Below are 25,071 nucleotides of genomic sequence, written 5' to 3' on the forward strand. Positions count from 1 at the left end.
AGGAGCGCGGCTGAGGCTCCACCCAAGGTGGACTCTGAGTCAGGAATTTCACACTTTTATAACTTCTGGTCCATTTCCATATCGGGGTTAATTGTCCAATTACAGCTTCAGTTAATGAATCCCCATCATCCCAGTCTGCTCCATCAATTTGCTGCTGGTTAAACTTTCTGTGCCCGAAGCTGCAGCAACTCCTTGGTTCTGGGGCTGGGACAGGATTCTTGTGTCTGATAATTTGTTGTATCTTGAAAATCTGTTTGATTGTTGTGTCTGAGCTGTGAGGAGAACTCGCTGACACTTTGTGAAGCTCAGAGTTAGGCACTAAAGCTGTGCAGAATCTGGAAAATTCAAAAGCCAAAACTTGAGACATCACACCTTGGGCAGTCAGAATCCCTCCAGAGGCTGCAGCCAGGATGGACGATGGTCACGAGTTTTGCATGCACTTATAGGTTTGGTTCATTTACATATCAGGGGTTAATCCTCTAATTCCAGCTTCAGGTGATGAAGTAATTTACTCCAAGTTTTCCCCCCCAGTTCACTTTTGTTTGCATCTCTCGAGGCCTGAGGCTGTGAGGTGTCCTTGAGTTTCAGGCCTAGAGAGGAATTGTTTTGTCTGGATAAAACAGGAGAACAGCAGCTGTCAGGCTATGGAGTTTTAGAGTTATACACTAAAGCAGTGCAGGATCTGAAAAATATAAAAACTAAATCCTAAGGCATCACTGGTCCATCCCACCCACAGGAATATTCCACAGGAAAATGTCCCTGCAGCTTTGAATCCCACATCATTTGTGTGGATCACAGAAGTGCTGGGAATTGCTGGTTTACAAAGCTCCCTGCTAAAACGTTGCCTCAAGTCACAAAATTAAAATACCAAATATGTCAAAGAGCAAAAATTAGTTCAGGCCCCACATAAACAACACTAAAAAATAACCTGGGAGCGCGGCCTTGCTGCTTTTAGGGAGCTCACGTTTTAGGCCTCTCCCAGGGAGATCCACAGAAGATCCTGACATATCTGGACTTGGAAAATACTTCAGAATCACAGATTCCACCCAGTGGAGCCAAAATGTCCTCCAGATTGGCAGAAAAATTATAATTGAAAAAATTATAATTGAAAAATTATAATTGAGCATTGGGAGTCTGGTCTGACTCTGTATCAGGCTTTAAACCAAACCTGTGAGGTTCCACCACCCCCTGAGCATCCCATGCCCCTTATGAATCTTCCAGCCTCCCATCCTGCAGGGATTTTTATTTTCCCTTCCCTTCTAGCACACAGGATTTTCAGGCCTGGATGGTCTTCAGAAGACTCTGGATTTTTGCATTTCTTTCCCGTTAGAACAGGTCCTTAATCCCTCAGGAAAGCCTCAGACTCCTGATGCTGCAGCTGAGGTGTCTGAGCAGGATTTGTGGAGCTGTATCTGTTTTCCTCTTCACAGCCACCAGGATCTCCTCAGATCAGTCAAAATCTTGGGAGTTTTTCAGTGTCTTTGGAAGATGAAAACCAGGATTCTGTAAACTTTGGGATGAAGTATGTGATTTTCACCCAGGACTGAGCTGGGATTTGCCAGCCTGGGGAACGGAGAGCAGAGCTCAGGGAGGGATTTGTGTCACTTTCCCTGCTGGGGACACCCTGGGCACCCGTTCCTGGCTGGTGGGGACACGGTGACAACGTCCCTCCTGAACTGATGGCAGTGACAGACCCTCTGTGCTTTGATTTCCAGGTCCTGTGGGGATGGCAGCAGCTGCTGCTGTGGCAACGGGGAAAAAACGGAAGCGACCTCACGTTTTTGAGTCCAACCCCTCCATTCGGAAGAGGCAACAGACACGTTTGCTCAGGTGAGCACTCACCTGTCCCTGCTGAAACTTTTTCATCTGTTTCTCTGATTCTGCTTGCATTTTTTGCTCCTTGATTTCTCAGCTCCTCTGAGCTGAGATCTTTTGGGGTCCTCTCTCACGGGGAGTTCTGTTTATCTCAGTTTTCCAGATCAGAAGAAAACTCCAGAGCTCGTTAGGATCTTGTTTCTCTTGTGTTAATTAGGATGTTATCACAAAACAGGTCTCTCCAGACTTTCTGCACAAGTTTAATTCATCTTGTCTCTTTGGCTCACTTTGGCTCTGATGGCACAAAATGGCCCCTGAACTACGCAGTTCTTTTATCTTGATACTTATTTTTATCCAATTAACAATAGACACGTTAATTATTTCTCTTAATGACCCAATGATCCATCACCTGTGTGCTGCACTGTGACATTTTCTGTCCAATCACCTGCTATTACCCAAAAACCTCTAGAAGAAGAAAAAGAAGAGAGAAGGAAAAGAGACAACATTCTAAATCCTCCTATCTTGTTTTTTGCTTTTTAAACTGGTTTAAACTCTGAACTTTTCACCCAGTGACTTAAGAAAAACTTTAATTTACACACTCACACTTTTAACTTTTCTATCTAACTTTAAGAGTTGTTTTCACGTGTCACCATGAAAACATTCCCATCAATTTCATGTTGTATAAAATTCAGTGTTCTCCTGGATCTCAGAGCCAGACATCAAAGGATTTATCTGCCTCACAAAAAAATCCTTTTCTGCTTGATCAAACCATTCTGGGAACAAATTCAGTGGGTGTGTATCCAAATTTCCTTTGCTGTTGGACAAACCCCACGTTGAAGACGCACAGTTTTAGGAAGAATAATCAAGGGGAGATTCCTGCCTGAGCTGAAACATTTTTATTTTGGCTTTTAAAAAGCTTCCTGTGGAGACACCAGAGCTCCACAGCTCTCCAGGTGTTGCATTCCAGGTGCTCTGAGGCTGTTTGCCCACCTGATGGCCCCCGAGCCACACCGGATCTGATGGGATGCAGAAATTCTACATCCTGGAAACATTTGTGAATATTAAAATAATATAGCCTGTTACTGTTCCCTAGCTTTTGGAACAAAGCAATTTTTGCTTTTTTGTGCTGTTTGGGATCTCATTGGGTAGTTAATGTTAAATTATTGGGCAGAGTTACTGGTAAATAATAAATCCTTGGGAGTGAACTCCCTGCTTTTTACAGCTCCATTCTGGTTTTCCCTCCTTCCCCCAGCTCAGCTGTGTTTATTGAATTTTTTCTGAAGAAAACATCCTTTTCTCCCTTGAAACAGGAATATGTTTTAATAGATGAAGATTAAATTATAATAGATATATTTAATATTATATATATATAATTATTGTAATTATAAAATATATTATATATAACCATAATTATATATAATACATAAAATTATAATTACCTTATTATTATATACATAATATAATATAAAAATATAAAATATAGATAAATAGAAAAACACTAAAATAAAAGGTATTAAATATATGATATATATTATTAATGTTTACAATATTATATCTAATATTAAGATTATCTATTAAGAATATAATGTGTTGTTATTATTAAGATTTTAATCTATATTATGTATTATTAAGATTATATATAATATAATACATTAATATATATTATTAATTATATTAAGAGTATATATTATATAGATATGATATAATATGATATAGATATTATATATAATGTTATTAATATTAATATATAATATATGATATATTATATGGATGTATTATATGGATGTATTATATAGATATATTATATAGATATATTATATAGATATATTATATTATATTATATTATATTATATTATATTATATTATATTATATTATATTATATTATATTATATTATATTATATTATATTATATTATATTATATTATATTATATTATATATATCACACAATCTATTTTTAAAGAAACTGCTCAGTGAAGGAATAATTTCTTCTCCTTTCTCTCAACTACTTCATTTTACTACATCAAAATAATGACAAAACATCTTTTTTTTTCCCCTCTCTGTTCAGCTGAACACACATTTGTGCTTGATTTTCACCCCACTGGGAATCAAATTTCAAACCCCTGGCTGTGGGATCAAAGCTGGAGGTGCTTTTTTGGCAACAAAAACTCATTTCAGTCATTTCTGAAATGACCAGGACAGGGACTGAGCTGTCACCTCATGGAGTGCTCAGATTTTTCTGAGGAAAACGCTACTTCTCTCTCTCTTTTGGAGTTTCTGCCACCATTTCTGACTCTTGCACTGCTTAAAAGGGAATAAGAGGCAGAAAATATCCAGTGGAACGTTTTAATTCCGAAGGGAGCTGCTGATGGGGCAGGTGTTGGGACACCTGGGTTTCCTGTGCTGAGCTGTTGCAATATTTCTAGCTCTTGCCTATCCTGTAGCTTGAATTCTTCCAGATCTGGTTTGAGGAGGACTTTGGTGCTGGAGACTGAAATAAATTGGCCAGGAGATGATCTGCTATGATCTGGATGTAAAACAGCCTCTGTCTGCAGGGATCTTTTGATCAATCATTCAGCAAAACACAAGTTTTGTGTCGCTAGGACAGAGTGGAAGTGCAGACTCTTGCTGCCCCAGCTTTGCTGCTCTGGTGATTTCTCTTTTTTCATCAGTGAGAAAATGAGAGAAGGGAGAATAATTGACATTTGAGCTGCTGGGTGACTGCAGGGAGCACAGCAGGCCTGTGGAGAGGAGGAATAAACCCAATACGTGGCCAAGCTGAGCAGCTGGGGCTCTGTTTCTCACCTGCTTTGTGAAAAGGAGCTGGCACTCACAGGGGTTGTGTTTCTGCAGGGCTTTCAGCTCATTCCCTGTTTTTCCTGTGTTTCAGGAAGCTCCGGGCCACGCTGGATGAGTACACCACCAGAGTGGGGCAGCAGGCCATCGTCCTGTGCATCTCACCCTCCAAACCCAACCCTGTCTTCAAAGTATTCGGTGCTGCACCCTTGGAGAATGTGGTAGGTGTCCCTAGGAAAGTGAGGAAAGAAGTTCCTCACCTTCCCTGCAGGTTTTGTTCTGCTCAGGGTAGCCCTGGAAGCCTGGTGAGGATCTGAAGGTCATGTTAAAAAGCCTGGAAAACAGAGTTTTTAGGTTTAATGGAATGCAGTGCTGGACCTGGTTGAATCAGTGATTTCAGAGATCTTTTCCAGCCTGAATTTTCCTGTGATTCCCCGACACGAGGGCAGCGCTGAGGTCCTCTCTCCTCTGCAGGAATGTCTGCCTGGAACATCTCACCAGGGGGGAATACCCTGAATTAAAAATCAGAGGGAACAGGTCATCATCACAGAATCCCAGAATCCCTGAGGCTGGAAAAGACCTCTGGGATCATCAAGTCCAAGCTTGGACAAGCAGGGACATCAAGTCCAATCCCCACCTTGTCCCCAACCCAGAGCTCTGAGTGCCACCTCCAGCCTTTCCTTGGACACCTCCAGGGATGGACACTCCAAACCTCCCTGGACACTTCCAGGGCCACCCTTTCCATGGAGAAATTCCTGCTGCTGCCACCCTGAGGCTCCCCTGGCCCATCCTGAGGCCATTCCCTCTCCTCCTGTTCCCGTTCCCTGGGATAAGATCCCAAATCCCCCCCGGCTGTCCCCTCCTGGCAGGGAGTTGTGCAGAGCCAGAAATTCTCCCCTGATCCCCCTTTTCTCCAGAATAAACAACCCCAAGCAACAACATGTTTGAGCTCAGCTCTGCTGCCAGCTCCTGCACCTTATTGCAGACCCTGCCCATGACAATTTCTGGCTTCAGAACTTTTTCCTCCCCCAAATTCTTCCTTTGCCAGTGTTACTTCAAGTTTCATCAGCAAAGGCTGAGCCTCGGGGACCTCTGGGCGTTTCCTGCCAGCTGTGCCCCTCTTTGCAGCACCTTGGGGAACGTGGCTGCATCCTGCTCCTCTCCTGCTGCTGCTCACCTTGTTTACCTGAGCCTAACAACTCCCCACAGGTACGCAAGTACAAGAGCACCATCCTGGAAGACCTGGAATCGGCGCTGGCCGAGCACGCTCCGGCCCCTCAGGAGGTCAACTCGGAGCTGCCTCCCCTCACCATCGATGGCATCCCTGTCTCCGTGGACAAGATGACCCAGGTGAGCAGCAGAGGCAGGGGACAAGAGAGGGAATGTTTGGCATCTCAAAGTCACATCCTGGGTTTTTTTTTTTTGTGTGGCTTCTCTCCAGGGGAAGGCTCTGATCTCCTCCTTCCCCTGGGGCTGTGACAGCTCAGGCTGTGGTTGGATGTGGAGCTTTGTTAGTGATGCTGATTTGCTGATTTTCTCCGTGGAAAGAGGAGAGGTCAGGCTGCTGGGAGCATCCCAGAAAGTGGGAACAGGGAAAATGTTTGTTCCAGGCTTTAGGAACAATCTTTAGGTTGGGACACGCCTTTCTGTGTCCTGTAGTTCATTCCCTCCTCTGTTTCTTGCTGTGGATTGGAGCAGAGGGGAGTTTGCCAAAGTTTTAACCCCAGATCAGACCCTGAGCGAGATATTTTTGTTGGAGACAGGGAATTACCTGCCCTGGGCACGTGGGAATTCCCTTTCTCTCCAGGTCCAGCCCCTTGCTGACCTCACTGCTGGGAGAAAGTGCCGGGGACTCCCCAGGGAAGCTTCATCTGCAGGGAAATCTCCTTCCCCAGGGATGCAGGACCTGAATTCAGGCAGGTGTGTCCTGCAGGAGGCTCTGAGGGTTGTAATTTGAAATATCAACACATTTCAAATGCTGAAAGGCAATTTTTTTCCCAAGGGAGCAGCGAGATGGAAAGTGCAGCACACAAAATGGTGTTGGAGCAGGGCAAAGATGTGCAGATTTTTCTGTGCTCTGCAGAGGTCACACCCTGCTAAAAACACCATTTCTTAGTGGAATCAGACAAGCTCACACTCATAATAAAATTTCATTAAGCTCACTGTGCTTTGGCTGGTCCAGATCGTTTTCCCAATCCCTGACAAATAAGACAAAAATGATTTCTTGGATTTTTAAACTCCTGTGAAAGGTGGCACCTGCAGGAGCAGCTTTTGTACCATGGAAATGTTTTTTTCTCCTCCTTGTCCTGCAGGGCCTTTGCTCAGCCAGCCCAAAGTGCTGATGTAGAACCTCTGATTTCAAATCCTCTCCTGCTGCTTTATGGTAGAAAAACAAAGATCTTTTTTAGGAATGGCCCTCATCGTTCCAGCACAGTGAGGTAGCTCAGAAGAGTTTTGTGGAAAGGTTTCTCCTGAGCTGTGCACAGAGGTGTCATCATTTATTGTGGAAATTCCGATTCCCAGAGCTTCCAGTATAATTATTTGTATTTTCTGCTAAAAAATCAGCTTTTTTTTGCAACCAAGTTGCACAAAACCCTGCTTAAAACTGAAACAAAAATAAAAATATATATATAAATATAATTAGGATGGCAGGGACTGGAAAAATGAGGCCTCTGCTTTCAGCAGGTGCAAGCAGGCAGGTGTAGAGGTGTCATCAGTGAGGAGGTGAAAATAACTCTCCTTTTAATTGCTCTGCTTCCCCAGTGGTCTGGAGGGAAATAAAGCCTTTATTTGCCTGGGCAAAGATGTTTCTCTCACCTTGGGCTGGGCAGGAAAACCTGTGTTGCAGTGGGATTTTCAGCCTTCACAGGGTGGGAATCTTGGTGTTTTCTGGACTTTGGTGACAGCTGAGTTTGTCCCTCAACTCATTCTCTGTTGCTCCTTGATGTGATTGAGGAGTAAAATTGGATAATCTGAGTTTAACCAAGCTGAGTTCAGTGCTTCAGTCAGCTCTCACTGTGATTTGTCCTTTAATCTGACTTCTTGGTTTTTTTTTTTAAAGCCCCCATGATTTATTTATTTACTTATTTATTTATTTTAGTTATTGCAGGAGGTAATAAAAGTTTTTCTGGGCCTCTCAAAAATCCCGGTGGTGCCTCTTCAGCTCCTGCCAACTTCTCTCCTGCTCTCCCAGCTGGGCCTGGTTGTGCTTTGGGCTGCTGCATTTGGGAATGGGATAGCTGAGTACCATTAATTCTTGAATTTAACGTGAAAAATTAAAACTCTGAGTGTTTTAACTGTGTCAAAGGGTGGCAAAGAAACATTTCTCACACCTTCTCCCAAATCCTCCATCCTCGAGCTCACCTGAGCCCTTCCCAAACTACCAAGGGCACAAAATGGAAGGTGCTGCTGGATATTTTTTTTTTCAGCACAAATTTGATTTTTTGGATGTTGGTGTCAGCAGAACAGTGGCTGAATGTTCCCACCTGAGGGATGTGGGGGACATTACCTGTGGCAGAGCCCCCTGGGCTCGTTAGGGCACTAATTAGCCAAGTCCTCTCTCCCTGACAGCGCTGCTGATTGTCTCCCCCGTGGATTAAAGACAAACCCTCCTTAACAAGTACCTTGAGTAGCTTGAGCCCTCAGCTCCCATGGACCAGTAATTGATCCAGCTGGAAACAAGGAGCATTGCTGATGAGGGAAGGAGATTTTTAACTGTTTTTGCACCAAGCAACTCAAAAAAAAAACCCCAAAAAATAAAAAAAACCCAACCGCCACTAGCAGGTTTATTTGAATCAATTATTGGGCAGAGTTACTGCTAAATAATAAATCCTTGGGAGTGAATAATAATAATAAATCCTCGCCTTTTGCAGCTCCATTCTGGTTTTTCCTCCTTCTCCCAGCTCTGCTCACTCAGAGTTGAACAAACCCCTGTTTATTGTAGTGTTTCTGGAGAACAAATTCTTTCCTCCCTTGGACTATGAGCAATATATTTCTAAATAAATTCCTCTGTGGAGGAATTATTTCTCCTCCCTTCCCCAGGTTTCAGCCAGGGAACCTGGAGCATGTCAGGGTGAGTGTTGGCCCTGCAGTGGAAGGTGGATCATGGACAGGATGGCAAAAAGGTGCTTTGCTGCATATTCCATGTGTAATATGGAAAAAGCAGCTTGAAATGAGTTCAGGGATCAATGGATGCAACATCCTGCCTCTGTCCAGAGAGGGGAACAGAGCTGGGGATGCTGGAGCACCGGGAGAAGGGTCTGGAGAATTCCTGAGGGAGCTGGGAAGGGACTGGAGAATTCCTGAGGGAGATGGGAAGGGGCTGGAGAATTCCTGAGGGAGATGGGAAGGGTCTGGAGAATTCCTGAGGGAGATGGGAAGGGGCTGGAGAATTCCTGAGGGAGATGGGAAGGAGCTGGAGAATTCCTGAGGGAGATGGGAAGGGGCTGGAGAATTCCTGAGGGAGATGGGAAGGAGCTGGAGAATTCCTGAGGGAGATGGGAAGGGGCTGGAGAATTCCTGAGGGAGATGGGAAGGGGCTGGAGAATTCCTGAGGGAGATGGGAAGGAGCTGGAGAATTCCTGAGGGAGATGGGAAGGGGCTGGAGAATTCCTGAGGGATCTGGGAAGGGGCTCATCCCAGAGAAAAGGGGGATCAGGGGGAATTTCTGGCTCTGCACAACTCCCTGCCAGGAGGGGACAGCCGGGGGGGATTTGGGATCTTATCCCAGGGAACGGGGACAGGAGGAGAGGGAACGGCCTCAGGATGGGCCAGAGGAGCCTCAGGGTGGATTTTAGGGAAAATTCCTCCATGGAAAGGGGGGTCAGGCACTGGAAATGCCCAGGGCAGGGGGGAAGTGCCCATTCCTGGAGGGATTTCCAAGCCCTGTGGATGTGGCACTTGGGGACAAAGTGGGGCAGGGGTGGCCTTGGCAGTGCTGGGGAGCTTAAAGGTCTTTTCCAACCAAAATGACTCCACGATTCTATGAAATAATTTACTCTAAAAGCTCTGAAGGGATGCAGGGAGCTGCTCCTAAATGCAGTTTTTAAGCTCTAAACGTGATTTCCTCTGACATAAGGAGAGCTCTCCCCTTCCTGCTCTGCTCTGCAGCTGAACCAGCCTTTTCCTGGTGCTCCAAGGAGTCCCAGCTACAAAAACCAATCTTGTCACAAGACCCTGTGTGAGTTCTGCATTTCTTTTGGCAGCACAGGGCTGGAGAAGTGTCAGATGCTTTCCACATTTCAGCAGCCACTGAAGCTCCATCCCCTTGCAGTGTCTCTGTAGAAGATAAATCAGCTCATGGCCGAGTTCCTGCCACTGTAGGGACACAGAGTGTGGGGTTTTTAATGGGTTATCGTGATTTATTTGGGTTTTTTTTCCCATTTCAAGCTGGTTTATTCTCTTCCTGGTAGTGTTTGAATTGTGAAGTGTCAATAGCGTGGGTGTTTGTGCCTCGGCACTGGAATTTTGTGTTGGCTTTAATTTTGCTTTCCTTTAATTGTTGATTTAATTTACTTTAAATGTTTAATTTAATTTTGTTTCCTTTCTTCCACCTGCTGCCAAGCTGAGTCTTGGGAGAAACTGACAAAGTATTATCCACCTTCCTTGGGCGTTCAGGCCTCTCCCAACGATGATGGCTCCAACAGGATGGAAGCTGAACACAATAATTCCATCCAGCGCACCTCAAAACTACCGGAGATGTGAATTCCTAAACGCCTCTCAACCTTTTTATTGTTCCAGGCACAGCTGAGAGCCTTCATCCCCGAGATGCTGAAGTATTCCACAGGTCGTGGGAAGCCAGGCTGGGGCAAGGAGAGCTGCAAGCCCATCTGGTGGCCCGAGGACATTCCTTGGGCCAACGTCCGCAGCGACGTCCGTACGGAGGAGCAGAAGCAGCGGGTGGGTGTCTCCCTGCCTGCCTCCAAAAGGAGCACAGGGCTGAGTTTGCCCCTCAACTTTGGTTTTTGGGAGTGATTTTTGCCTCGAGGGACAGAAGGAAGAGTCTGTGTGAAGGAGGGAAGGGATGCTGTCCTGCTCAGAGGTTTCCTTAAAGCTTTGTGCTTTAGGGAAAAAGAGTCGTGGATGTGCAGTGGAGAAATGAGAGAACTGGGTGGAAAGGTGTTGAGTAAAGTTTCTAGCAACCTGTCACAGAGATAATCAAAGAATAATCCGTGGTGTGGAGGCAGCAGGGCTTGTGGAGGCTGGTTGGGTGGGGAGGCTGGAAACGGTGCTGTGGCAGCATTTTGGTGCTTTCCCAAATCACCAAATCACTGTGGTTTTCTGCTTGGAGTCACCAAATGCTTTGGGTTGGAAGGGCCTTTTTTAAAGGTCTTCTCATCCAAGCCCTGCACTGAGCAGGAACATCTCCACTGGATCAGGGTGAGCTCCCTGGGGAAAGTCAGGGATGAGCAGAGGGAGATTAAATCTCGGGGTTGTTCGTTTGCCGATGGTTGCAAACCACCCGACAAATTAAAGACAAAACGTGCAAATCCTGGCCCTGTGCTGGTTCAGAACACTCTCCTGGGCTGACTGTCCCCTGTCCCCTCCTGCTGGAAGGTCTCCTGGACCCAGGCCCTGCGAACCATCGTGAAGAACTGCTACAAGCAGCACGGGCGCGAGGATCTGCTCTACGCCTTCGAGGACCAGCAGACCCCGCAGACCACGACCACGCACAGCATCGCCCACCTGGTGCCCTCCCAGACCGTGGTACAAACCTTCAGCAACCCCGACGGCACCGTGTCCCTCATCCAGGTGAGAGGAACCCCCTGCATTTCCCATTTCCAGCCTCAGGGAGGTGGTTTAAGGAAACTCAGGAGCTAAACTTGACCTTCGGGAATTTTGTCTTTATCACGTCTTACCCCACAACGAGGATCCATCCTCATCCTCTCTCTTCTCAACTCCCAGCCTTTGTTCTCCTTTGTTTCACCCTTTGTTTGTGCAAGGATTTCTGTGATGTGATCAAACAATTCAGGGATTTCACCTGAGTTTAGTGAACCTCCTCAGAACAAATCCAGTCCCTGGTGCCACCACGCAACACCTGTGGGTGGCAATGGGAGGAGAAGTGGTGGAATTGCCTTCCTTTAATGGTATGAAAAGTAGTTTAATCATCAGATCAGGTATTTCTGTGCCCCTAGTCTTCATCTGAAGTGTATTATATTTATTACAAACACCAAATTCATATTTGTCCTCATGGAATAAGGATTCCTCTCACACTGTCTTTAGCTCAGTGCTGCTGCTGGTTTTTCCCCTGTGTGGAAAGGCAGATTCTGGCAGCTCAGGATGTCAGAAAAAATTAGGTTTCCTCTTGAAACTTCCCACAAACTCCTCGTGGGAGTGAGATTTGAATCTCAGTTTCCCCTGTGCCTCCAAACCTGGTGGTTCCTAACCAGGCCCAGCGTTTTGTCCCTCATTTTCAGTGAAGTCTCAGACATAATGAAGATAAAAACTGGGTTTTTTTTTTCCCCAAATGAAGCTTTTCAGTGGCTGTTAGAGTTTTCTGTTCCCCACCAAAGCCCAGCAGACTTGCCAGGCTGGTTCTCTTTGCTCACCTGTCCATACAATCTCCCTTTGACTGCTGTCCTTTCAGCTGCTGGACACCTGAGATCCCATTGACTTCCTGGCATTTCTATTTCATTCTCCTCAGACACAAAGCTGCCCATCTCCCTGCCTTTGTCCTTTCCCAGCTGTTAAATGGGGAAAAGATCATTTCCAAAGGGGTATTGAGGATGAGCTCTTGTTTGCCAGGTGCCTGGAGATGAGACCCAGGGAGCAAGGAGGGTGTGCAGGGAATTCTGAACCAATTCTGGGAGGGTGGGAGAAGGGAATTAATGCTTAAAGGACCTTAAAGATCCTCTCATTGCCATGGCAGGGACAATTTCCACCATCCCAGGTTATTCAAAACCCTGTCCAACCTGGCCTTGGACACTTCCAGGGATCCCAGGAATGGATTCCAGGGAATGGGGAGCAAGGAGGGTGTGCAGGGAATTCTGAACCAATTCTGGGAAGGTGGGAGAAGTGAATTAATGCTTAAAGGACCTTGAAGATCCTCTCATTGCCATGGCAGGGACAATTTCCACATCCCAGGTTACTCCAAACCCTGTCCAACCTGGCCTTGGACACTTCCAGGGATCCAAGGAATGGATTCCAGGGAATGGGGAGCAAGGAGGGTGTGCAGGGAATTCTGAGCCAGTTCTGGGAGGGTGGGAGGAGGGAATTAATGCTTAAAGGACCTTAAAGATCCTCTCATTGCCATGGCAGGGACAATTTCCACCATCCCAGGTTATTCAAAACCCTGTCCAGCCCAGCTTTGGACACTTCCAGGGATCCAAGGAATGGATTCCAGGGAATGGGGAGCAAGGAGGGTATTCAGGGAATTCTGAGCCAGTGTTGGGAGGGTGGGAGAAGGGAATTAATGCTTAAAGGACCTTAAAGATCCTCTCATTGCCTTGGCAGGGACAATTTCCACCATCCCAGGTTGCTCCAAACCGTGTCCAACCTGGCCTTGGACACTTCCAGGGATCCAAGGAATGGATTCCAGGGAATGGGGAGGAAGGAGAGTGTGCAGGGAATTCTGAACCAATTCTGGGAGGGTGGGAGAAGGGAATTAATGCTTAAAGGACCTTAAAGATCCTCTCATTGCCATGGCAGGGACAATTTCCACCATCCCAGGTTACTCCAAACCCTGTCCAGCCCAGCTTTGGACACTTCCAGGGATCCAAGGAATGGATTCCAGGGAATGGGGAGCAAGGAGGGTGTGCAGGGAATTCTGAATCAGTTCTGGGAGGGTGGGAGAAGGGAATTGACTCCTCTGTGCTCCCACAGCTGCTTTTCCTGAGGCTGGGAGAACTCTGAGGCCTTCATGGACACAGGGACAGCACGAGGGATGTGCAAAACTTGGTTCCAGTCTGGAAACTTCCACGGATTAACGTGGATTTCCTCTCCCTTGGGGACAGCTCTGTGTTTTGTGTGAGCTCTGAAATTACAATTAGTCACAGAATTGTGGAATTTGAGGGGTTGGGAAGGACCTTAAAGATCCTCTTATTACCATGGCAGGGACAATTTCCACATCCCAGGTTACTCCAAACCCTGTCCAGCCCAGCTTTGGACACTTCCAGGGATCCAAGGAATGGATTCCAGGGAATGGGGAGCAAGGAGAGTGTGCAGGAAATTCTGAGCCAGTGTTGGGAGGGTGGGAGAAGGGAATTAATGCTTAAAGGACCTTAAAGATCCTCTCATTGCCATGGCAGGGACAATTTCCACCATCCCAGGTTACTCCAAACCGTGTCCAACCTGGCCTTGGACACTTCCAGGGATCCAAGGAATGGATTCCAGGGAATGGGGAGCAAGGAAGGTGTGCAGGGAATTCTGAGCCAGTTCTGGGAGGGTGGGAGAAAGGAATTAATGCTTAAAGGACCTTAAAGATCCTCTTATTGCCATGGCAGGGACAATTTCCACCATCCCAGGTTGCTCCAAACCCTGTCCAACCCAGCTTTGGACACTTCCAGGGATCCAAGGAATGGATTCCAGGGAATGGGGAGAAAGGAGGGTGTGCAGGGAATTCTGAACCAATTCTGGGAGGGTGGGAGAAGGGAATTAATGCTTAAAGGACCTTAAAGATCCTCTCATTGCCATGGCAGGGACAATTTCCACCATCCCAGGTTGTTCCAAACCCTGTCCAACCTGGCCTTGGACACTTCCAAGGATCCAGGGACAACCAAAACCAACTTTTCCAACATCTTACCACCCTCACCATAAATTCCTTTATTCTTTTCCATCTGAGATCCCCTTTCCCTGAGCTCTGTGGACATTTCCTGAGGTAACAGATGTTGTTTTGTCCTCCACAGGTTGGCACCGGTGCCACGGTGGCCACGCTGGCCGACGCCTCCGAGCTGCCCACCACGGTCACCGTGGCACAAGTCAATTATTCTGCGGTGGCTGACGGAGAGGTGAGGAGCTCAACTTCCTTCCATATTTCAAACTTTCATTTATTTTTCCCCCCTTTTCTTTTAAAAAAAAAATCAAATCATTCAAGTTTAATAATCCCATCTTTTTTTGGCATTTCCATGCTTAAATCTGAACGCTCAACATTTATTTTTTCCTTTTTTTTTTTAATCAAATAATTCAAGTTCAATAATTCAAAGTAAGTCAAAGGTCTGAATTTCATATATATTTTTAATATATATATATATATACTTCCTGTAGATTATTTATTTAAGGTTTGGGTTTCTTTTTTTGGCATTTCCATGCTTAAATTTGAATGCTCAAACTTGAAAACATTTATTTTTCCCCTTTTTTAAAAAAAATTGAATAATTCAAATTCAATAATTCAAAGTAAGTCAAAGGTCTGAATTTCATATATTTTTTTTTTATATATATATATACTTCCTGTAGGTTATTTATTTAAGGTTTGTTTTATTTTTCTTTTGACATTTCCATACCTAAATCTGAATGTTCAAAATTTCAAGCATTTATTTTTTCCCTTTTTTTAAAAAAAATCAAATAATTCAAATTCAATAATTCAAAGTAAGTCAAAGGTCTGAACTTCATATATATTTTATATATATATATATATATATATATATATATATACTTTGTGTAGATTATTTATTTAAGGTTTCTTTTATTTTGCTTTTGACATTTCCATACCTAAATCTGAATGCTCCAACTTGCAAACATTTATTTTTTCCCTTTTTTTTTTTTTAAATTAAGTACTTCAAATTCAATAATCCAAAATAAATCAAAGGTCTGAATTTCATACTTTTTTTTTATACACCTCCTATACATTATTTATTTAATGTGGTTTTTTTGGCATTTCCATGCTTAAATCTGAACACTCAACATTTATTTTTTCCCTTTTTTTTTTTAATCAAATAATTCAAGTTCAATAATTCAAAGTAAGTCAAAGGTATGAATTTCATATATTTATATATATATATATATATATATATATATATATATATATATACTTCCTGTAGATTATTTATTTAAGGTTTGGGGTTTTTTGGCGTTTCCATGCTTAAATCTGAATGCTCAAAATTGCAAACATTTATTTTTCCCCTTTTTTTTTAAAAATCAAATAATCCAAATTCAATAATCCAAAGTAAGTCAAAGGTCTGAATTTCATATATTCTATATATATATATAAATACTTCCTGTAGATTATTTATTGAAGGTTTGTTTTATTTTTCTTTTGACATTTCCATACCTAAATCTGAATGTTCAAAATTTCAAGCATTTATTTTTTTCCCTTTTTTTAAAAAAAAATCAAATAATTCAAATTCAGTAATTCAAAGTAAGTCAAAGGTCTGAATTTCATATATATTTTATATATATATATACTTTGTGTAGATTATTTATTTAAGGTTTCTTTTATTTTGCTTTTGACATTTCCATACCTAAATCTGAACACTCCAACTTGCAAACATTTATTTTTTCCCTTTTTTTTTTTTAAATCAAGTACTTCCAATTCAATAATCCAAAATAAATCAAAGGTCTGAATTTCATACTTTTTTTTTATACACCTCCTATACATTATTTATTTAATGTGGTTTTTTTGGCATTTCCATGCTTAAATCTGAGTGCTCAAACTTGCATTTATTTTCCCCCTTTTTTTATAAAAAGCAAATAATTCAAATTCAATAATCCAGAATAAACCAAAAGTCTGAATTTTACCTTTTTTTTTTTTTTAATATATATACTTCCTGTAGATTATTTATTTAAGGTCTGTTTTATTTTTTTTTTTGGCATTTCCATGTCTAAACCTAAACCCTCAAACATTTATTTGTCCCCTTTTTTTAAAAAAGAATCAAATAATTCAAATTCTATAATCCAAAATAAATCAAAGGTCTGAATTTCATATTTATTTTTTTCTTAAACACCTCCTGTAGATTATTTATTTAAAGTTTGGGTGGGTTTTTTTTGGCATTTCCATGCTTAAGTCCGAATGCTTATTTATTTTCCCCATTTTTTTAAAAATCAAATAATTCAAATTCAATAATCCAAAATAAATTAAAGGTCTTCATCTCATTTTTTTTTTTTTAATACAGCTCTTGTACATTATTTATTTAAGGGTTATTTTTTTTTTTTTGGTATTTCCATGCCTAAACCTAAACTTCCAAACATTTATTTGTCCCCTTTTTTTAAAAAAAATCAAATAATTCAAATTCAATAATCCAAAATAAATTAAAGGACTGCATTTCATATTTTTTATATATGTACCTCCTGTAGATTATTTATTTAAGGTTTGTTTTATTTTTCTTTTGACATTTCCATACCTAAATCTGAATGTTCAAAATTTCAAACATTTATTTTTTCCCTTTTTTTTAAAAAAAAATCAAATAATTCAAATTCAATAATCCAAAATAAATCAAAGGTCTGAATTTCATATTTTTTATATATGTTCCTCCTGTAGATTATTTATTTAAGGGGTTTTTATGGGGGCATTTCCATGCCTAAACCTGAACGCTCAAGCACTTATTTTTCCCCTTTTTTTTAAAAAAAAATCCAATAATTCAAATTCAATAATCCAAAATAAATTAAAGGTCTGCATCTCATATTTTTTTTTATATGTACCTCCTGTAGATTATTTAGTTAAGGTTTTCTGGGGGGGGGCATTTCCATGCCTAAACCTAAACACTCAAACATTTATATATTAATTTTTATAATTTTATAAAAAAAATTTTTATAATAATATAATTTTATTTAAATAAAATATATAATTTTTATTAAATATATATTTTATATAAATAAATATATTTTATATAAATAAATATATTTTATATAAATAAATATTTTATATAAGTAAATATATATTTTATATAAATATATATAAATATATTTTTATAGAAATTATATATATTATTTTATTTTAATCAAATAATACACAAAAAAACCCCATCATTCCTTCTGTGGGGTGTAAGAAACATTAAAATACTCCCTTAAAATGCTATTTTTTATTTTTAATTTCCTGTCCTGGGCTGTCAGGGCGAGAGGTGGCAGCACAGAACAGCTTTGCTGGCCACAAACCCTGACCGAAACATCTCCCCGTGACCTTGGGACGCTCTGCAGCAGCTTCCAGCCTTTTCAGGAACCTCTTCCATCTCCTGGCAGCCGCTGGAAATCTTCCAAAAGGCACAAATAAAGCTGGAAGGGGTTGGTGGAAAGAAGATTTGAGGTGGTTTTACACCCTCTCAGCTTCTTTTCCTTCTCTCCTCGCTCCGTCCCTGTCCTGGAATTCCTTGGACACCTTTGCAGGGCATCACCAGGATCTCCCACATCCAGATTCTCCCTCCTTCCCTCTCCATCCTCTGTCCAAAATCAGCAAAATTTTACCCTGAGCCTTCAGTCAGCTCTGATTTTATGGACTTTTTAACCTTTTCCATCCCAACAAATCAAAGTGTTTGGGGTTTTTTTTATTTCATCACCCCCTTCACAGCATTTTTATTTGTGTGTCTCAGAAGTTCTGAGCACCCTAAAATGTTTATGGGGATGGGGGGTGGAGTTTTTTCACCTCTCAGAGCAGGCAGTGGGATTTGTCAGCAGATCCTCTGCTTTTTTTTTTTATTTTTGGTCCAAAATTATGTTTTTAGTTCTCATCCTGGTGGATTTTGTGGCTGTATAATCATTATCTCATGAGCTGTGAAGCTCCACATGAAAATATGGGGGAAAAATGAGAATCTGGGTGATTTAGGTGATATTATTGTATTATAATTATTATTTATATTATATTATATTATATTATATTATATTATATTATATTATATTATATTATATTATATTATATTATATTATATTATATTATATTATATTATATTATATTATATTGTATTGTATTGTATTGTATTGTATTGTATTGTATTGTATTATATTATATTATATTATATTATATTATATTATATTATATTATAAGAATAAATATAATACAATATTATATATTGTATATAATATATTATATTATAATATATAATATAATATGTAATATAATATAATATAATATAAATAATACAATATATAATATATAATATATAATATATTATACTATATAATATAATATATTGTATATAATATATAATATGTAATATAATATATAATTAATATAATATATAATATATCATATATGATATATAATGAATATTATAATATATAATATTATATATTGTAAATATAATATAATATTATATATTGTAAATATAATATAATATAATATAATATAATATAATATAATATAATATAATATAATATAATATAATATAATATAATATAATATAATATAATATAATATAATATAATATAATATAATATAATATAATATAATATTTAGGTAACATGAAAATTATCTCTGGGAAGGTCTGGAGTTAGGGAATTTTAAATACCTGGGATAAACAAACATTTCTGGATTTTTGAGGACTTTTCTGGATCTTTATGCACTGTGAGCTGTGGTGTCCAGCCACAGGTGGATCAGGTGGATTCCAGCCTCCCTCCTTTTTTTCCCCAGTCACCTGCAGGACTCTGCCAAAACCCACCCATCTCTTTCTTTTTGGGAAGCAGCCACACCTCGAGGGGGTGATGGCTGATTACAGAATCAGAGAATCAGGGAATCAGAGAATCACAGAATCAGGGAATCAGAGAATCAGAGAATCACAGTATCCACAGAATCACAGAGTCACAGAATCAGAGAATCAGGGAATCAGAGAATCACAGAATCAGGGAATCAGAGAATCACAGAATCAGGGAATCACAGAATCAGAGAATCAGGGAATCAGAGAATCACAGAATCACAGAATCACAGAATCAGGGAATCAGAGAATCAGAGAATCAGGGAATCAGGGAATCACAGAATCAGGGAATCAGGGAATCACAGAATCAGAGAATCACAGAATCAGAGAATCACAGAACCAGAGAATCACAGGATCACAGAATCAGAGAATCAGGGAATCACAGAATCACAGAATCCACAGAATCACAGAATCAGAGAATCACAGAATCAGAGAATCACAGAATCAGGGAATCACAGAATCAGAGAATCATGGAATCAGGGAATCACAGAATCACAGAATCACAGAATCAGAGAACCAGAGAATCACAGAATCAGAGAACCAGAGAATCACAGAATCAGGGAATCACAGAATCAGAGAATCACAGAATCAGAGAATCACAGAATCAGAAAATCACAGAATCAGAGAATCACAGAATCAGAGAACCAGAGAATCACAGAATCACAGAATCAGAGACTCACAGAATCAGAGAATCAGGGAATCACAGAATCACCGGGTTGGAAGAGATCTCCAATATCGAGTCCAACCCAGCCCCAACCCCTCAACCAAACCACAGCACCCAGTGCCACATCCAGGCTTTTTTAAACACATCCAGGGTTGATGACTCCACCACCTCCCCAGACAGAAAATTCCACTCTTTTATCACTCTTTCTGTAAATTTCTGTATATTTTTCCTAATATCCAATCTAAATTTCCTTGGTGCAGCTTGAGGCTGTGTCCTCTCTCTGTTTTCTGGAGAAAGAGCCTGACCCCAGCTGACCCCAAGCTCCTTCCAGGGAGTTTAGAGAGCGCCAAGGTCTCCTCTGAGTCTCCTTTTCTCCAGGATAAACAACCCCAGCTCCCTCAGCCGTTCCTCACAGACCCTTCACCAGCCTCGCTGCCTCCTCTGGACGCTCTCAGACCTTGGGACATCCTCCCCAACCCCATCCCACAGCCTTTCCCTGTGTTTCCCTGGCAGGTGGAGCAGAACTGGGCAACGCTACAGGGTGGGGAGATGACGATCCAGACGACGCAGGCCTCCGAGGCCACGCAGGCGGTGGCCTCCTTAGCGGAGGCGGCGGTGGCGGCGTCGCAGGAGATGCAGCAGGGAGCCACTGTCACCATGGCACTCAACAGGTACCTGCCATCCCCTGGTTTCCTTCTGAGGGTGCAGAGTTTGCTCTGTACGCTCCTGAGAGAGGCTTTTCCTCAGTGAATTCTTTGTGTGCTCCTGATTCCGGCTCAGAATTGGGATTTCCGCCACAGATCGCTGGGTTTGGGTGGGTTTTTTATCCTCCAAAATCTTTCTGAATTGAGCTACAGTGGTTATTGGGGTTTTTGGCTGCACTCAGGTTAGCCAAAGATCTGAGGTGTAGCTGCACAGGTTCATCCAGCAGGATAAAATATCTTTTCTCAGCTCTGCTGAACTGCCTGAACTCATCCTGCTGTTCCAAAAACCTGGAGATGGCTGTGGCACTCCCTGAGGGATAGGAAATCACAGCTCAGCAGCAAAGGAGTTTTCCCACTGCTGAGGTGTGGACAAGAATTTCCCTCATCCAAGCCAGGATCATGGTTAGAGGCTGTTGGCTGAGCCAGGGGATGGGACAGGGCACGACACCACGCTGCTGGTGCTTGGAATAAAGCTCAGAAATTGCTGAGGGTATCACTCTGATCCCACTTTATTCCCAAATCTCCATTGGGATTAATCCCAAACACACCTAGAACCATGTAGTTCTTTGGGTCCTTCAGGTATTTCTTGTCTGCTATGTGAGGTTGGTCAAAGAGGGGTTTTCTTTGGGAATAGTTTCCCTGTAAAATTCCCTTTTAAAAGCAAATGATCTTTTCAGACACTGGAGTCACAGGAAAAAACCCAGCTCCCCAAATCCAACTTGTAGGATTTTATCCTGCCCATTTCCAGGATTCCAGATTTCCCTACATGGATTTCCTTTAGAAGTGGGAAGGGAAAATGCCTTCCCAGAGCTCCAAGCTCAGGATGAGCCAAGGGGAGCAGGGAAGCTAAAGGAAAATATTCTGGTTTTCTACGAGTTTTTAAGAGCCACCTGAGACACAGAGGGGCTGTTCAGAACTGAAAATCCACCTCAAGTGGATGCAGCAGGAAAATGTTTGGCATCTGAGCAAGAAATGAGGGAAGAGAAGGGGAAAATGGAAAATATTTGAGCAGAGAATGGGCAGAGGGAGAGCATCCACGGGGAAGCTAAAGGAAATCCTACTTTTCTTGTGCTTAATTGAGGTAGGAATTGATAGGAAATTCAACTTCAGGAATGATTTACCACTGCTGAGCAGATATTGTCAAAATAAATTGGATATTAGGAATGATAAGGGAAGGCATTAAGGGCAAGCTTAATAACTGGAATAACTGATGGTGCATTCACATCTTGGATGGTGTGGGAAGTGCCCACCACTCAAATAGAAAAAGTCTGGAAAGGAGAAGAGTGATGAAACCCCCAGGAATGATCCATGCCACAGTGGGAAGGAGATCATTGGAAATGTGTAAAATCATGGGGAAAACAAAAAAAAAGGAAAAGTTTTATTTCCTGTTTCTCACAATCTCAGACTAAAGGGCTGCCCAGCCAGGAGTTTTTGAAGTGCCATAATGCAGTTTTTCCTTCTAATTTAATGTGGAACCTTTTGCTCCAGGATGCTGGGGAAGCAAAAAGAGTAGCTGGGTTTCAAAGGGGATTAGAGACAGATCAGAGGAGCCTGGACAGTCCCAGCCTCTTTTTTCCTTACTCCATCTCTGTTTTGAAGCTCCTTGAGCACCTTTGCAGGGCTTTTGGGCCTGTGTGAAGAAATTCAACAGCTCTCTGCTGCAGATAATGCTCATCCAGAAGAATTCTGGAACCATTTGGCTGGGGAGGGGTTGAAGGCAGAGCTGGTGATGCTGCTCGTGGCAGCGAGGCAAGGAACTGGCAGAACCAAGGGAGAGCTCTGAAATCTGCAGAGCTCCAGGATGTGCCAAAAATCTGAATCCAGAGCCACGTGGAAGAACTGCTTGGATTGCCCCGAGGTTTTATCTAAGTCCCAAGTGAAAGGGAGAACACAGGGGTGTGCAAGCTGAAATTAAATCCACCAGGAGCAGCTTCTTCCCATCCATTCCTCCTCCAGTGCTGATTCCCTGCTCTGCATCACTTTATCCAGGCCAGACACCAATCCCTCTGCTCTGGATTGTTCTCTTGGTGTGTGTTTGCTGCTTAAAATGGAATTCTTTGTTTCTTCTGGTGTTCCTAACCTTTCTCTCCCCTCTGCACGCCCGCAGTGAAGCCGCTGCCCACGCCGTAGCCACGCTGGCCGAGGCCACCCTCCAAGGAGGGGGACAGATTGTCCTGTCTGGGGAAACTGCAGCAGCAGTTGGGGCGCTCACTGGAGTCCAGGATGCCAATGGTAAGGCCTCTGCAAAGTTTTTATTTGGTTTTTTTTTTTCAATTTAGGCTCTTAAAAACAGCCTTTTCCTCTCTTTTTATCCAAACGTCACGGTTTGGGTGGTAAAATTCTCCTCCCTCGCTCAGGGGGTCGCTGACCAGTTGTGAGTTATAATCTCAGGGTGGAATGGGAATATTAACTCCTTGTTTGCTCCCCTGGTGCTGGTGGCTCTGCTCTTTCCCTCCTCTGCCAGCTGGTTCTATATCCTTAGTTTGGGTTTTTTTTTGGGAAAACTGTGATGTGTGGCTGTGCCCAGCACAGGAAGGGCCAGCCTTGATCAATTAACACAATTAGTTGGTGCCATAATAAACTCATCTCCAGAACTCTTAAACCAATATTTTATTACTTATTTCCTGCCCTTCTCCAGTCTTTTTTTTTTAATTTGGTGGCTGCTCCTGAGGCAGCCTCGGGTCGTTTTCCTCCTGCTTCATTTTGCTTTTGATTCCAGGGATTCTCTGTAGCATTTCTCACCTGTTCTGTGCCTTCTGCCAAGTCTGGTGACTTTTGCAGTTCTCCAGACTAGAAATGAAACTGTAAATCTATAAAACCCAGCTGAAGAGATGAAAGGAATATGAAAATGTGCCTCGCTGGGGCTCATCCACTGCCTCTGGTTGCTCTGCGCTTCTGCCTGGAGGTGTTTAAGGAACACCTGAATGCCTTGGTGTTGGCTCATAGGTTGGACTCAGTGATCCCAGAGGTCTTTTCCAGCCCAACTCTGGGATAATTTCCAAGCTCAGACTGGATTTTATGGAATTACCCAAAAAAACCCACTGGTTATTTGGGTTAGGTGGAAGGAGTTGGGCCAAAAACAGCCGGAAAAGGGCACAAAAGGTGAAGTTGTAAAGAAACATCACCTCAAGGGTGGTAAATTGTCAAAGAGGGGCCAAGTATCAGAAGTGTCACTTTGCAGGAAAGCAGAAACCTGCTCAGGTGAGAGCTGATTCCCATCAGAATCCTCATCCAGCCGGGAGCGCTCTCCGTGTGAGAGAGACGTTGATGTTTAGTTTGCAGCAGAGGAGGGAAGAGGAATTTGACTCGGAGCTGCTTTGATTCCCTTGCTGTGGAGTCAGCCAGCCTGAAGAGGGAGCAGAAATGAAGGGAAATCCGTGTCTTCAGAGCTGGGAATTCATCTGGCACCGAGGGAAGAGCAGGATTGTGTTTATTGTCAGGGCAATAAGTGCTGAGTATTTATCGGGGGCAGGATCTGCCCCTGGATGCTCAAAACCAGCAGCTGATCAGATTTGGAGAAGCAGATCTGCACCTCTGGCTCCTTTTGCTCTGCTTCCAAAATGTTTTCACTCTCTGGATTCCTCTGGATGCTTCCCCTAAAACTCCCCTTCTCCACACCCTCCCTGAGTCACTCCACCTCACTCTCCGACTGCTGACATCATTTTAATACAGGCTGGACTTTTTTTTTTTTTTCCTTTTTTCCTCCTTCTTTTTTTTCCCTAGCAGCCAAGTTGGAAATCAGATGGGATTTAGAGTGCATTAAGGGGAGAGACTGCAGCATTTTCCTGTGAGCAAAACCTCGCCCACAGCCCCTCGCCTGGTTTCCACTCTCCTTCGATTTGCTCTAATCTCCGGTGGTATTAAAGGGAAGGGCTTTGGAGTCCTTGGGAGCTCCATGCTGTTGGTTCCTTATGTAACCAGCTAATATATCTCCCTCAGGGATGGAGGAGATGTTGGTATCCATTGCTGCTGTCTCTGTCTGGGGAGGGAGAGCAGATGGATTGCGCTGCCGGCAGGATTTATCTCCGTAGCCGGGGTGTGAGTGGGAGCGTCCTCCTTGATGGATGCAGCAGGAAAAAATCCACTCTGTGCCTTTCTGTCCTGAGAAATTGGGAGTGATTCAGGGAAAAAAACAACTGCCAGGGGCAGAATGGTCCTGAGCAGGGAATTTCCCCTTCTCACTGTTGCTTGCAAGGTGGTTAATTTGCTGATATTCCAAATAAATGCTTCTCTCTGGGAATGCTCTTGCCCTTCTGCAGGACTTTGCTGAGGAAAAACATCTGGAAGGGTAGGATGGAAGTTTATCTCCATCTGATTGATAAGGTAAAGGAGACAGTTTGACATCTCCCCATCCCTGGGAGTGTCCAAGGCCAGGTTTGGAAGAACCTGGGATAGTGGAAGGTGTCCCCCATGGCAGGAAGGAGATGATCTTTAACTCATTTCCAACCCAAACCATTCTGTGATTTCTATGAAAATTTCTGGAGGTCAGGCAAGGTGTTTCATTCCTGATTTTAGCCATTAAGTGTAATTACTCTTTTTTA

At 42.6% G+C, this 25,071-nt stretch overlaps 1 protein-coding gene across 4 annotated transcripts in view; it reads left to right on the top strand.

Moving 5' to 3' along the window:
* LOC131591434 (nuclear respiratory factor 1) overlaps nucleotides 1-25,071 on the top strand; it is a 65,301-nt gene that overhangs the window by 16,932 nt on the left and 23,298 nt on the right. For all 4 annotated transcript variants that reach the window (XM_058862138.1, XM_058862140.1, XM_058862141.1 and 1 more), the window contains exons 3-10: nucleotides 1,716-1,830; nucleotides 4,705-4,831; nucleotides 5,820-5,960; nucleotides 10,350-10,508; nucleotides 11,166-11,360; nucleotides 14,453-14,554; nucleotides 20,340-20,497; nucleotides 22,638-22,762. In XM_058862138.1, coding sequence (XP_058718121.1) covers nucleotides 1,716-1,830; nucleotides 4,705-4,831; nucleotides 5,820-5,960; nucleotides 10,350-10,508; nucleotides 11,166-11,360; nucleotides 14,453-14,554; nucleotides 20,340-20,497; nucleotides 22,638-22,762 — 1,122 coding nt within the window. The remainder of the gene's footprint in view (nucleotides 1-1,715; nucleotides 1,831-4,704; nucleotides 4,832-5,819; nucleotides 5,961-10,349; nucleotides 10,509-11,165; nucleotides 11,361-14,452; nucleotides 14,555-20,339; nucleotides 20,498-22,637; nucleotides 22,763-25,071) is intronic.

Source organism: Poecile atricapillus, chromosome W (assembly GCF_030490865.1).
Source record: "Poecile atricapillus isolate bPoeAtr1 chromosome W, bPoeAtr1.hap1, whole genome shotgun sequence".
Classification (NCBI taxonomy): domain Eukaryota; kingdom Metazoa; phylum Chordata; class Aves; order Passeriformes; family Paridae; genus Poecile; species Poecile atricapillus.